General features: G+C 41.7%; 1 protein-coding gene across 1 annotated transcript in view; it reads right to left on the bottom strand.

The window, feature by feature from the left end:
- Nucleotides 1-14553, bottom strand: part of FREM1 (FRAS1 related extracellular matrix 1) — a 78628-nt gene that overhangs the window by 27559 nt on the left and 36516 nt on the right. Inside the window, exons 16-23 of the mRNA XM_083718136.1 lie at nt 13941-14193; nt 12080-12274; nt 10526-10711; nt 8193-8389; nt 5851-6076; nt 3305-3449; nt 2233-2374; nt 556-751 (exon numbers count right to left, since the gene is read on the bottom strand). Of these exons, the coding sequence (XP_083574262.1) occupies nt 556-751; nt 2233-2374; nt 3305-3449; nt 5851-6076; nt 8193-8389; nt 10526-10711; nt 12080-12274; nt 13941-14193 (1540 nt within the window). The remainder of the gene's footprint in view (nt 1-555; nt 752-2232; nt 2375-3304; nt 3450-5850; nt 6077-8192; nt 8390-10525; nt 10712-12079; nt 12275-13940; nt 14194-14553) is intronic.

Raw genomic sequence — 14553 nt, 5'->3', positions numbered from 1 at the left:
TATATAATTGATAACTCCCCACCCCAAAATGCAGTGTGTTTCCTGTGCATTAAATGAATAGTGTAAACTAATAATTAATTACAGTATGTAAAATTCTGCTATCGTAGACGATGAGATGAATAATGTAGTTTTTGTTAGAAGCTGAACTGCAGCAGAACAGAAACAGGACTGTTTGTGAAGAACATGGGTTGGAATGGAAATTGATGCCTTCTTACAACCTTGTTTGTAATAAGCGTAAAGTTTGTACAATACTTGTGATTGTATAGAATTAGATCACTGTGAATGTGTGAAGCTATCAAGGGCCTGCTTGGACCTAAATTCATACATACCCAGTGCCATTTTTCTGGAAAAAGAGGTGCTGGAATTCAGCGTGAACACCACTCTTGTTCTCTTATAATAGCAATGGCACTTATCTGAGATCTGTGGGAATTGAGTTATGGCTGGAAAAAAGCCCTGTACATACCCACATACAAGATCAAGTATGAGCTGCTCTTTAGGGAAAAAAAATACTAGGAGGAATCTTGCCTTAAATGTGAAGATTAGATATAGATTTACCTTTTTCCAAGTCCTTGATGGTAATAGGGAAAACCACCTCTGGTGATCTGTTGTCTCCATCCCACAGATGAAACACAAAACTGTCCTGCTCCTTTGAGCCAATTGTTCCGGTGTGGATGTATCTCACAGAGTTCATGTCTATGTCTTTCTGGGTGCACTTCATCCCATTTTGGAGTGTCTCCCAGTCATGGCCTACCTAAACAAAACAAAACAAAAAACCCTGTCACTAAACAAAAGAAATACCATTTTAGTGATCAGCTGTGTGTAATGCTAGTGACGAGACCTTATAAGCCAGGGGTCAGGGACCAACAACACCTTGGCCTAATTTCATGCGAATGACAAGGAAGAAAAACAAAGGGGAAGAGGTAGGTGTCCTGTCCACATTTGACTGTGGCCCTGCTCACTTTTGGCTCTAATCTAGCCTAGCATTGATTCCAGCCCCACCCAGTGCCACATAAATTGCCCTTGAGGGGAAGCAGGATAAAAGACTTTCTGCCCCAGTTTATAAAGCATAGCCCAGGAGTAGCCAACTTGGTTGGTTAGACTACAACTCCCATCATCCAGCACGGCCAGTGTTCAAGGATGATGGAAGCTGTAGTCCACAATATCTGGAGTGCCCCTTACTGGCTATCCCAACTGTTGTTCTTAGCTACTGTAGAAAGGTAAAAAAAGGTAAATGACCCCTGGACAGTTAAGACCAGTCAAAGGCAACTATGGGGTTGCGGCGCTCATCTCGCTTTCAGGCCGAGGGAGCCTGTGTTTGTCCACAGACAGCTTTCCAGTCATGTGGCCAGCATGACTAAACTGCTTCTGTTGCAGCAGAACACTGTGACGGAAACCAGAGCACACGGAAACACCGTTTACCTTCCCGCCACAGCAGTACCTATTTATCTGCTTGCACTGGCGTGCTTTCAAACTGCTAGGTAGGCAGGAGCTGGGACAGAGCAAAGGGAGCTCACCCCATTGTGAGGATTCGAAATGCCAACCTTCTAATGAGCAAGCCCAAGAGGCTCAGTGGTTTAGACCATAGTGCCACCCTCCATATAGCCACTGTGGCCTATGGCAATTATATAGTTCTGAAAATATAAGCAGGGGTACATATTTGGCTCCTGCCAACCTAGCAGTTCGAAAGCATATCCAAGTGCAAGTAGATAAATAGGTACCGCTCCAGCGGGAAGGTAAACGACGTTTCCATGCGCTGCTTTGGTTCGCCAGAAGCAGCTTAGTCATGCTGGCCACATGACCCGGAAGCTGTCTGTGAACAAACGCTGGCTCCCTCGGCCAGTAAAGCAAGATGAGCGCCACAACCCCAGAGTCATCCACGACTGGACTTAACGGTCAGGGGTCCCTTTACCTTTACATATTTGGCACACACAGAATTAAAAAGAACATGAGCCCCAGTGCGTGTTCTTCACACTTCCTATAATCAACTTCCTCTGAAACAATTCTGCTGGCAGAAGTTCCACTGATGTGAACAGAACATCCACTACTGGATTGTTCCAAGGATCAGAGTGGAAATTATCTTAGGCACTGCAATGTGTTTCAAGCCATGAGAGACTATTAAGAAACAGGAGGATTACACTGATTCCTATTTTAACCCAATAAGTCTGGGTTCTTCCTTTCCCCTCTCCACCAAGCAATACTTTGTTTGGTTTTTGTAGAAATACAAAAACTGACCTTGAGCTGAAGATGTCCGTTTTCTGGGACACTCTCAAATAAATAATAAATTTGTTCCCTTGGGGTGTCTTTATCTTCAGCTGACAGAACAGCACTAGAAATAATTTGGGCTTCGCCCATAGTCACCTCTATCTTACCCTTCCTGCAACAAACAAACAAAGGATCCATCATGTTATTTGTTGAAAAGGAGGATAATTACAGAAATAATGAGAGGAAGAATCACTCAGAGAACACACACACCCCACACAGATTTCAAGCATGCAAGGCGTCATTCTGTTAATATAGATGAAGAATGGAGTCTTCAAATACAGTACTGAGATCCTAAATTATGGCCCAGTTCATACAATGGCATGAGGAGTTAGGGATAGAGGAGAAATCCAATTGCATTTGAAGGTGAACCTACATAATTTGCCCTTTCCAGAGCAATACACAAACTGAAACACAGTCACCTTTCTAAATTTGCACTTCCCTGGTCACATAATGTGTAAAATAATAATAATGCATACACAGTGGTAAAGTATTCTTGAAATGCATATATTGAGGTTGCTTTGCAAAAAGTTATATATTAGGCAAAAATGTCTATATTGGGAGATATTTGCACTAAAATGGAAAATGGAAAAAACACAAATTTGCCTGGAAATGTGGAGAACTCAACTTAAAATGAGAAACCGATAGAAACTGAAATTGTCAGAGTAACCCAGATAGGGTTAGCAGAGAAAAGGTCTGAGCAGAGAAAAGGTCTGAGCCAAAGTTTGGAATGACCACCAGAGGGTGCAAACATTGTAAACTTGTTGCCTTTGATTTGTATACAATATGAGTGCGTTATTTTGTACATACAAAGCTGTGTATCTCTGTTTGTAGGTACCTCGGATTCAGATTTGGCTACATTGCTCTCTCTGCTCATAACAGAATGTCCTTCACCAAGGATTGTTTTTGTGGAGTGCTGTTGGCATTAGTCTGTGGTTATTTACAAGAGATGAGCTCTATTAATCACTAATTTGCTGTTGTGATCACCGCTGAATCACTTTGTCAGAACACATGCACCAAATTGGAACATGAACATGTGGCTTACTTGCTCAGCACTGGTTTCTCGTCATTAACTGGAATGACCTCTACCGAAATGGTTTTTGACACTTTATGTTTCCCATCTGATAGCTGGATTGAAAAGCCATCCACTAGGCTGTCGGAGTCATCATGCATATACATCAGCCTCATTCCTGGAAGGTGGGATGAAGGGGACAGTAACAAGAGAGAGGGAGAGGGGGGAGAAAAATTAATCGGTTTCCCTCAAAATCTCTTTCACATCATTTCCCACTGTTTCCATCCTGCTCCCCGCCCCCTACAAGTCTGCTGGTCACAGCCAGCTTGCTTCAACTAGCATGGGACAAGCCTTGAATACAGCAGCTGTTCATTAATCCATCAGCACACCATTGACTCAAAAACACATATCATGGCCTGCTTGACTAATAATGCTCCTATGAAAACAATCTGCTTTTTTAAAAAGAGAGAGATAGATAGATAGAGAGAGATAGATAGATAGATAGATAGAGAGAGAGAGAGAAGAATGTGTCTGTTTTGTCATTCATCCATCCCTGTGAAATTTTAAAAAGGTTCACGTTCCCTTTTGAGCACATATAGAAACCATATTTCAACCACTTGATAAAAATGATTTGATAAAAATCATAAAAATCATAAAAATGATTTGATAAAAATCATAAAAAAATTTCAACCACTTGATAAAAATGATTTGATAAAAATGTTGGGAGGTGCCCCACTGTGGCTCTTTCCAGTTAGCCAGTGCAGTATGGGAAGAAACCAAAGGGGTTTGCACACACCAAAAGGACTGTGGTCTAAACCACTGAGCCTCTTGGGCTTGCCAATCTGAAGGTTGGCGGTTTGAATCCCCACGACGGGGTGAGCTCCCATTGCTCTGTCCCAGCAACCTAGCAGTTTGACAGCACACCAGTGCAAGTAGATAAAAAGGTACCGCTGCGGCAGGAAGATAAATGGCATTTCTGTGCGCCCTGGCTTCCATCACGGAGTTCTGTTGTGCCAGAAGCGGCTTAGTCATGCTGGCCACATGACCCAGAAAAGCTGTCTGTGGACAAACGCCAGCTCCCTTGGCCTCAAAGTGAGATGAGTGCTGCAGCCCCATAGTTGCCTTTGACTGGACTTTACCATCCAGGGGTCCTTTACTCTTTTTTTTTTTTTACCTTAATTGGGAGGAAGCTTCGTCGAACTCAGTGGACCTGACTTTAGAATACAAGTTGTGAAGCTCAGGCACACATAGCTTTCTGAAGATGCAATGACTTGGGATGAAGATTGGGGAGGGGGGGCTGACATTGTGCATGATGCATGGGCGACAGATGTGATGCCATCGTGTGACAGCTTGGCCTCCATGGCTGGTGGCTCGTCTGCCTTCTGCTCCTCCTGCCACCGCCACAGGCTGGGGGCTGCTTCCCCTCTGTGTTAAAAGGAGGAGGAAGAGGATCCACCATGTCACAACAGTGTTGCATCTGGGCATCACGTCTGACTTCGTGATGTCACATCCAACGCCCAGATGAACATTGCGACGGCTCAGCTAACAAATGTTGGGGGGCTCAAAGGGGTCCAGCCTCTAGAAGTCAGTGCCCTGCCTCCCTTTCTGGCTCTTGTGACTCCCCAGCATAGTCTCTGCCCGCTTTCGCCATACCAAGCATTATTTTATAAATCAGGCTCTGCTTTATAAAGAAATGTTGAAGCTTTGTTGATTGATGGTTTCATTGGGCAGTCTTGGTCTTTTGACAACTCCTCTTCTCACAACCAAAAGCAGAGGGCCTTCCTCTGCACAGCCAACTCAGGCTGCATCTAGCAATTCTTTCATATTATTACAATGCCTTCAGCCACCTATTTTCCAAACTAACTTCCAGTATCTGTAGCCTTGCAAGAAAAGTCCTCCAGCTCCCTTGATCCGTTTGGTTGCAGAAAGACCTGAATGCCATTCACAGTGTAGTTTTATGCATGTCTGCTGAAATGTGAGACTCACTGAGTTTGAGGGCCTTATTCCCTCCAAATTTACTGTATTTTACTCTGAGTAAACATACGATTGAATTGCTTACATGTCTTAAACAGATTTGTAGCCTGATCCTATCAAGCATCCTTTATTCAGTCAAAGAAAAGAAAAAAACCCTAGCAAATTATGGTTAGGGGTCCCTTTACCTTTACCTTTATTCCCATGCAAATATGCATAGTACTGTAGTTTAAATATGATTTTCTCATAGAGATGCTGTGTACACATCGCCAACTTAAAATACAGCTTTTCCTCAATTCGGATCAAAGCTGGTTTGGAGAAAAATGTATCAAAACACAGCATTTCAAAAAATAAAATAAAATAATTAAAAAACAACAACAACACAACATTTCATAAGAAATGACAGTATAAAAGTACAGGGCTAACATGTGTACATCACTTCCCAAACAGCGGGAGTACACTGGGTGCAGGGTAGATGTGTACACAACCATAGATAGATAAAAGACAACCTTTGAACCAGGTGCAGAAATAAAACATGAATATTTCTTATTATCCCACCATCTGGCTGTAACTGTTCTGAAGGACAAACAGGCTGGGAGAGCATTTACCGTTTTTCAAAAGCTCCATGGAAAACTCATGCATAGGAAGTTCGTGGTGCTGGCGACTGTCAGTTGCATGTTTATAGCGGATGATGTCATTGCCTTGATTCCCATTAACAAGGAAGCCGTGCTGGGGTTGCCGGAGGACAGTAAAGATCAGGGGATCTTGAGGTATGTCCAGATCAACAGCACTGATTACAGATGGATCCAGTTCCTTCATCTCGCCCTCCTGCACCTGAATGGTCAAAGGAAGTCAGAATTCTTTTGCAGAATGAGGGAATAATATAGACATGGAATTTGTAAGCTTGCTGATGCTCATCTAGTCTGTTCCAATAAGCCATCATTAAATTTTGCTGGTGCTCAAAAGTCCACTTGATCTTAGGTTAAGGTGTATCTCAAAGCATGCATTTCAAAGGTCTCAGGCTCAATTTCTATCTTCTCTATGTAAGGCTGGGAGAGACCTCTGTCTGAAACCATGGAGAGTGGCTACCATTCATTGCAGACAATTATTGGAGGAATTGTTGGACGAAATGTGGAGTGATGGGAATGTACAGTCATATGTGGTGGGATTGTCCATTGGTTAATGAATTCTGGAAACAGATTGGTATAGAAATATCAGGAATTGTGGGTAGGAAGGTGGAAATATCTAAATTAATGGATCTTATTAGCCTGAGTAGCACCGAACTAGAAACAAAAGAGGAATGTAAATGGGTAAAACTGATGGTAATTGCAGCCAGACAGGTTATAGAGAGTAATTGGAAAAATGCAGAAGAGCTAGTCGTGAACCAATGGAGGAATAGACTGAAAAATATTATAATCTTAGAATATCTGTGATGATAAATAAAATCAAATGGTTTAAGGTCAGTGAGAAGGAGGAGGATTGGTTTGAGAAGATATTGAATTATTTGGGTAGGTTTGAACACTTTGGGGCAATTAAAATGTTAAAAGTTAAATAAACCTTGTGGAGGGAGGAGTGTTAATGTATATAGAATTGTACATATGGTTGATTTGAATATGTTATTATTGATTATGTATACCCAATGTATCAGCCACCTGGGGGGTTTCACTGTTTGTGTTTTGGTTGTTGGTAATATATATATATATATATTTAATAAAAAATCATTCATTGTAGACAATAGCGAGCTATTTTGCCTGGACATATGTTCCTAACTCTACTGCCCAGCTCCAGCCACCATTCCTCTAAAAATACTGTGCAAACAAATGCAAATAAATGGTGGAACTGTAAGGTAGTAAAAGGATTTTGGGAATGGCAGATAAATTTAATGGACTATGTTGAAATGGCTAAAAAGACCGAATGAGTCAGAAGGAAGACCAATATTTTAATAAATGTATAACTTATCTTAAAGACCATTGTAAACAGTTAAAAATCATTAGTAGGATTGGAATATCACTTGTAGTTCAAGGGTGAATTCTGGACATAATGGAAGAGGTAAAGGGTTTGGATTATCATAAAAGATGTGGGAGGAATTGATTAATAATAGGACCCACAAAGGGGAGGATGAAAGTCCAAGAGATTCCTTGAAAACTTGTTTTTATTATTTATGTTTGTTATATTTCTATAAAATTGTAAGTTGAAAAACCAAATAAATAAATTTATTTTTAAAAAAAAACAAATGCAAATAAAAAACATGTGAGCCAAGGGATAGGAGATTGGGCAGCTAAAGAAAATGGAACCAAGAGGCAGAAAGAGCATCCAGGTGATGTTTAGGGACCAGGACAGGTAGCAAGGAGCAGAAGTGATGGATGGCGACTATGAAGAATAGGGAAGCTGAGTCTTGAGCCAGAATAAATCCAGAGCAAGCTTGGAGAAAACTGTGACCCTCCAGGTGTTGTTGGGCTACAACTTCCATTGGTGATGCTGTCTGGGGCTGAGGGAAGTTGGAGGCTTCCCATGCCTGGCGTAAAGGATAGAAAGGCAGATGTGGGTTGATGAGGACTGCAAGGAAACCAGAAACTCAAATTAAGACATCTTGAATCATGCACTGGTTTACTTGGGCACTGGTTTACTTGAATCGTGCACTGGTTTACTTGGGGTTGACTGAATACACAGGCATAAAATATGGTGTTCCCAGAGGACGGTCTGAAGGCACATGAGGCCACCACCTTGCCGAAGCTAAGCAGCTCTTGATCTGATCAGTGCCCAAACAGCTGATCTCCTGGGAATCACATGATGGACTTCATGATGGAAAAAAGGCAGGATATAAATGCAAGGAAACAAATAAATGGAATATGCTGGAAGAGTTGTGTGGGGAGGAAGTGAAAGTAAAGACAAGCTATGTTCTCTTTGAGAAAGGAACAACCAGAGGAACACATTATATTTCAATCCTTACTGTAATATTCCTTGCTTCAAATTCTGGCACTTCATCATTCATCGGGTTGATCAATACATAAAACGGTGTCTCCATCGAACGATGCTTCCCGTCAGTGGCATAAACCATAAACTGGTCTGCGGTTGGTTCTATTCTCCTGTGCCTGCTCTGGACATAGTTTATGTGCAGACCCTTTATGTTTTTCAGCTGGAATGAGGCTAGATGAAAGAAATGCAAGTTCATACTGGGTATGCATCTTCTCCTGTCCTCTTTGAAATAACCTTGCCATTTTCTAACATGTACACTCATTTGGGCTACAGGTGTTTGTAGAAAAGAGGAGGGATATGCTCTAAAATGCTTCTGTGGGTGATATTTACACAAAATGTGTTCTGAGACCTGGAGTGGAGCAAACCCCTCAAAACTTTGGGACAATTTTAACATCCAGTGGCTGTGGGAAACCAACTAGAAGGGGCTCCCAATTCAGGAGTCCCCAGATTTTGTTTTTGTTTTACCCCACTATTCAGCAGTAGTCCCAAACTAGCCAACAAAGCAGTTTACATGAAAACAACAACCATAAATTAAAACTGCATAATAGGAAAGCAAAGGCAACTTATAATGAAAAAAAACATTTTAAAAACTTGCTTCAACAGTTGAAGTTGAAACTTGCTTCAACATTGAGGATGGGGTGGAATCCACCAACATACTTTAAGGCAGCGGATGGATTAAGAGGCCCAGGAGATGCTGTGTGGCCACAGAGAGAAATGTTGGTGGCTGCCTCACTGAGACTCAGTCAAATTCAAAAACTCCCCAGCAAGAGTTTTTTTCACTATTCCAGGCAAGGTTGGTTCCAAGTTTAATAGACGATGCTCAATATAAAGCCTTCTGATGCTCCCCCGTTGCACCATGTAGGGCCGGATTTAGGTTTGATGAGGCCCTAAGCTACTGAAGGTAATGGGGCCCTTTATATGTCCAGCTGTCCTTTGCCAACAACAAACTGTCCCTGTTTTTTGTGTTGAATACATGCTATTTGGTAATTTATGGACCTAAAAAGGTAAAGGGACCCCTGACCATTAGGTCCAGTCGCGGACGACTCTGGGGTTGCGGCGCTCATCTCGCTTTACTGGCCAAGGGAGCCGGCGTACAGCTTCTGGGTCATGTGGCCAGCATGACTAAGCTGCTTCTGGCGAACCAGAGCAGCGCACGGAAGCGCCATTTACCTTCCCGCCGGATCAGTACCTATTTAACTACTTGCACTTTCACGTGCTTTCGAACTGCTAGGTTGGCAGGAGCAGGGACCGAGCAACGGGAGCTCACCCCGTCATGGGGACTCAAACCACTGACCTTCTGATCGGCAAGTCCTAGGCTCTGTGGTTTAACCCACAGTGCCACCGGCGTCCCTAATTTATGGACCTAATAGGTATCTAAAGCCATTTGCACATGTTGCCATGCAACCAGTCCATGCAGAATGTAGGCACCCTATATATAGAACTGAGCAAACCAGTGATATTTTAGGGAGCAGGCTAGTGGGGAGCAGGGCATTACTTAAATCATAGGAGCCTACACAACACAAAACACTGTTGCTGAATGTAGGTTTTATTTTATTTGTTTTTTATCTTATATTTTGGAAATGTACATCCAGGTGTGTTTTTCCTTTAATTTTTTTGGGGGCCCCCCAAGAAAGTGGGGCCCTAAGCTGTAGCTTGTTTAGGTTATACCTAAATCCGGCCCTGGCACCATGCAGCCCAGCCCCCTCCTCCATATACCGGTATTTCTGGCAAGTACAGAAATGAGGGACAGACAATGACAAAGGAGGGTTAACTTGTAATACTCTGTATTTACCCACATTGTCCCGAAGAGACTTAGCATCACTCTCTTCATCACAATGGCATCCACCTGGCATTCATTGGAAAACCAGAAGAGGTGGGGGCTTAAGGCAGTAGCACTGCAGTGGTGGAGTGGCTCAGCTGGTAGAGCATGAGACCCATAATCTTAGAGTTGTGGGTTCGAGCCCCACTTTGGGCAAAGGATTCCTGCATTGCAGGGGAGGGGACTAGATCAATGTTCCCCAAACTCAAGTCTCTGTTTTTGGGACTACAATTCCCATTATCCCTAAGTAGCAGGACCAGTGGTCAGGGATGATGGGAACTGTAGTCCAAAAACAGCTGGAGCCCCAAGATTGGGAAACACTGGACTAGATTATCCTAGTGGTCCCTTCCAACTCTACAATTCTTTTGATTCTTCACTGGTAATGGCCCCTGCATACATTTGACCACAGGAAGGCAAAATGGACTGCAGAGGTGTTGGCAATGTGCCTCGATTTAAATACAAATTGCCTTTTCTTGTAGAACACATACCTATGCTTATTCCCACATTGCTTTTCTCAAAGCCAGGGGAAGGCAGTATATTCTCTATGTACCCAAATTGGGGAGGAGAAGCTAAAACAAGCTGTAAGTCATCTGCTTTCGTGTCAGGATCAGCGGCAGACAAGTGGTTAATGGTAATGGCAGCCGAGGTGCCCTCATCCACAACAAACATGGCACCTGCAAACAAATGATACAGTGATAAGTACTAGTCACAGGTAGGTAGCTTTGTAGGTCTGCTGTAGCCGGAAAAAAAGAAAACAAATTCCTTCCAGTAGCACCTTAGAGACCAACTAAGTTTGTTATTGGTGTGAGCTTTCGTGTGCATGCACACTTCTTCAGTGATAAGCACTGTGTGACTTAAGAAGCCGGAATTGCAAAGCTAAAGAAATGTCTCAAATAACTGGTGGTGTAAGCCATCGTTCATCTGCTTGATAGCAATGTTTTCCAGGCATGCCGTACCAATGACTCTTCATCCTCACCAATTGAACAAGGAGGGAGAAAGGGGGGGAGGGAACCACACTTGCAAAACAATTCTGCTGATAAGCTATTCAGTATGGTTTATGCAGTGCTCAAGATCGGTTGTTACCTCTGTTTGTCACAGCATTAATTGCCTGAGAGCTATTATGAATTGCTCATAATGAACCATTTTTCATGCATCAGTGCTTAATTTCCCTGCTGGGACAATCCTTCATTTCCAGAACATTGCTTAGGTGATAGACTGCAAATCACAAAGTTACTCACACATACCTCATTGAAAAGTAGTGGACATGCACACATTACTGGCAAAAGAGCTGCCTTTCGTATAACGCCACTCAGTTATAAAAAATAAACAACTATTGAAATTGTCACAGAGAATCGATGCAGTGTCTGGTCTAGGCATGTAGGATTCATTTAGGTTATGTGATTTTTTTTTCCATGGAAATCCCTTACTTCAACATTTTTAAGCTAAGCATGCATGGAACAACCGTCTTAAACCGTCTTAAAAGAAAGACAGAGATGGAAAGAAGATTCTGTACCAACCAAGGAGGAGTGGCAGATTAAATTAATGGACTATGCTGAAATGGTAAAACTTACTGGAGCAATAAGAAACCAAGAAGAAAAAAACTTTATTAAAGAATGGGGGAAATTTGTGGAATATTTGAAAAGTTATTGTATACATTTAAGTTCAATGGCAGGATTAATTTAAAACCAAGCAGTTAAAATTAATGTTAAAGGAAAAGTAGGGAATAATTAATAATTGGAATAATGAGGGAAATGCAGTGCAAAGAATTAAAAAATATAAGAAACCACAAAGTGGTGGGGTAAATATGTCTATTGGGGAAATATTGGATTTGTATGTTTGTAAAAAAGTTTAAAAAACTGAAAAAAAAATTTTTATATATAAAAAATCTTTGTACTGTGGCTTGAAAACCTTAAGTGCTTTGTAAATAAATTAGCATAGACAGTTCAGCATTGTCCTCACATGTCCTGAATTATAATCTTAAATTCTCAACAAGCCAGCTGGGCATACAAAAAATAAAATAAAAAAATGTAAAGATGTTTTACCGGTAACAATGGATGGTGGTTGGTTGTCTATAGGAAATATTGTGATGTTAATATCATATACTGGAAAAGATTTATGAAGCGGAACAGGAGGAAAAGGAGATTCGTCATAACAACACTCATTTGTTGGGCCAATTTCATCATCCGAGACAACAAACGTAAGGATATCAAATAAAGGGGTCAAGCCAATCTCTCCACCTGGGGAAAACAAAGAAAGAAACAGCAAGATATAAAACAGGATATTTTTGCAATGCAAGAAACATTTGTTTAAAATGCCGAGGTGCAAAATATTTTCAGCAATAGTCATGAAGAAGAAACGAGAAGAATGGGAGGAATTTCTTAAATTACTCAATTATGGTAACTTATTCCTTCCAACAATGATGGCTAAACTGTGGTGCTCCAGATTTTGGTGCATTCCAGCTCCCATCAACCATGATCAACACAGCCAGCGGTCAGGAAGATGGAAGTTGTAGACCAGAAACAACTGGAAAGCCATAGGTTCCCCATCCTTGTCTTGTAAGGAACAATAACAAAGACATCCACATGGTTGTATAGACATCTTTTCTGTATCATACAAATAATATAAAAAGACTATCCCCAGAAAAAATGTTAATCTAATGATCTAGAAATCAATACATATGTCTATCACTTAAGAGATAAGCCATATATATAGGAATTATTAATGTTAAAGCAATTCTATGTTCATGTTTCTGTATTTCCCCCAATAACCATTCTGAAAACAATTGACAAGGATTATGAAGTCCCATTGTACGGAAGTGAGAGCTGGACCATAAAGAAGGCTGATCGTCGAAGAATTGATGCTTTTGAATTATGGTGCTGGAGGAGACTCTTGAGAGTCCCATGGACTGCAAGAAGATCAAACATGTCCATTCTGAAGGAAATCAGCCCTGAGTGCTCACTGGAAGGACAGATCCTGAAGCTGAGACTCCAATACTTTGGCCACCTCATGAGAAGAGAAGACTCCCTGGAAAAGACCCTGATGTTGGGAAAGATTGAGGGCACAAGGAGAAGGGGACGACAGAGGATGAGATAGTTGGACAGTGTTCTCGAAGCTACCAGCATGAGTTTGACTAAACTGCGGGAGGCAGTGGAAGACAGAAGTGCCTGGCGTGCTGTGGTCCATGGGGTCTCGAAGAGTCGGGCACGACTAAACAACTAAACAACAACAACAACATGAAGTCCCATTGCTCAAAAATGGTATGTTCCAATCTCTTTTACAGAAATAAATGAAACTGATAAGCGCTTACAATTGGCTTGGCTATGGCCAGTATGTTTTTATTTCCAAGATATGAACCAAAAGATTTTAATTTCCAAGGAACATCCATTATTATTCAATAAGGGTTGGATCCAGAGATCAACATGCAGAAGTGGGCAGGTGGAAGCTGATTTCTCTCTCTCCCAGCAAACCACCCCCAGAAGCTCACTGAAAAGTCTCTGCAAAATTACATACCATAATAACAAACAAAAACAATACCCCCACCCACAATGGAGCCCCCTTTATCCCCAAGATGGGGTTGCAACCACTTATAATGGAATTTCATGTAACAGGAATAAAGACTTGGCCTGGATAGATAAAGGTTGCGATACGTCCAGAATTTTCCGGATAGAGACGGTATTCGGCCCTCGTAAACAGCGTAAGGGTGGAAATTGGTAAAAAAATGTCTGGTAAAATCTGGACCTTTGGCAGCCCATGTCGGAAGTATAGATTTCGGCGAATTTCATTTAAAAATAGCTCAAAAATATTTTTTTTTGAGATTTTGCAAAGAAAGCTCAACTACGCTGGCCAAACTTTTTGAAATACGGCAACCCTAAGATATATGATCAGAGCATTGCTCACACTTACTTGTATGTTCATATTCCACTGCTCCAGAAACAACATCTACTTGTGGAAAGCGATCCACCACAATCCCATCTTTCTTCACAACTCCATATTTAGGATTTCGAGCGAGCATGAACATCAGCTGCATGTCTTCACTGTCTTCATCAGTAGCATAAAGGTTCTCCGAGGTGATGGCCACTGCCTGACCCTCTGGGCATTCGATGGAGGGAATGAGGTCAGCATTCATGACAGGAGGTTCATCATTTACTGGATTCACCTGGAAAAAATATGCTTGAGGGCAAAACTGTGCTGGCTATTCATTTCTGTGTGTAAGCATGATTGTAACGATGTGAAGCAATGACAGGATGAAGGGAATGTTTTATTTACAGCAAAGAGTAAATGCTGGTAGATTTGGGTTCAATTAAGCAGAACACCAGCTACTGATGCTGCTGTTGAAAATAGGGATGTCCTATTCCATTATCATTGTTGTTGTTATTATTATTATTATTGCCTAGCCCATCTGGCTGAGTTTCTCCAGCCACTCTGAGTGGCTCACAACACATATACCGTATTTTATTTTTTGCCCTATAGGACACACTTTTTCCTCTCCAAAAATGAAGGGGAAATGTGTGTGCGT

The sequence above is a fragment of the Podarcis gaigeae genome (assembly GCF_964106915.1).
Source record: "Podarcis gaigeae genome assembly, chromosome: 17".
NCBI classification, from domain to species: Eukaryota; Metazoa; Chordata; class Lepidosauria; order Squamata; family Lacertidae; genus Podarcis; species Podarcis gaigeae.
This window is presented reverse-complemented; position numbering and strand designations above follow the sequence as displayed.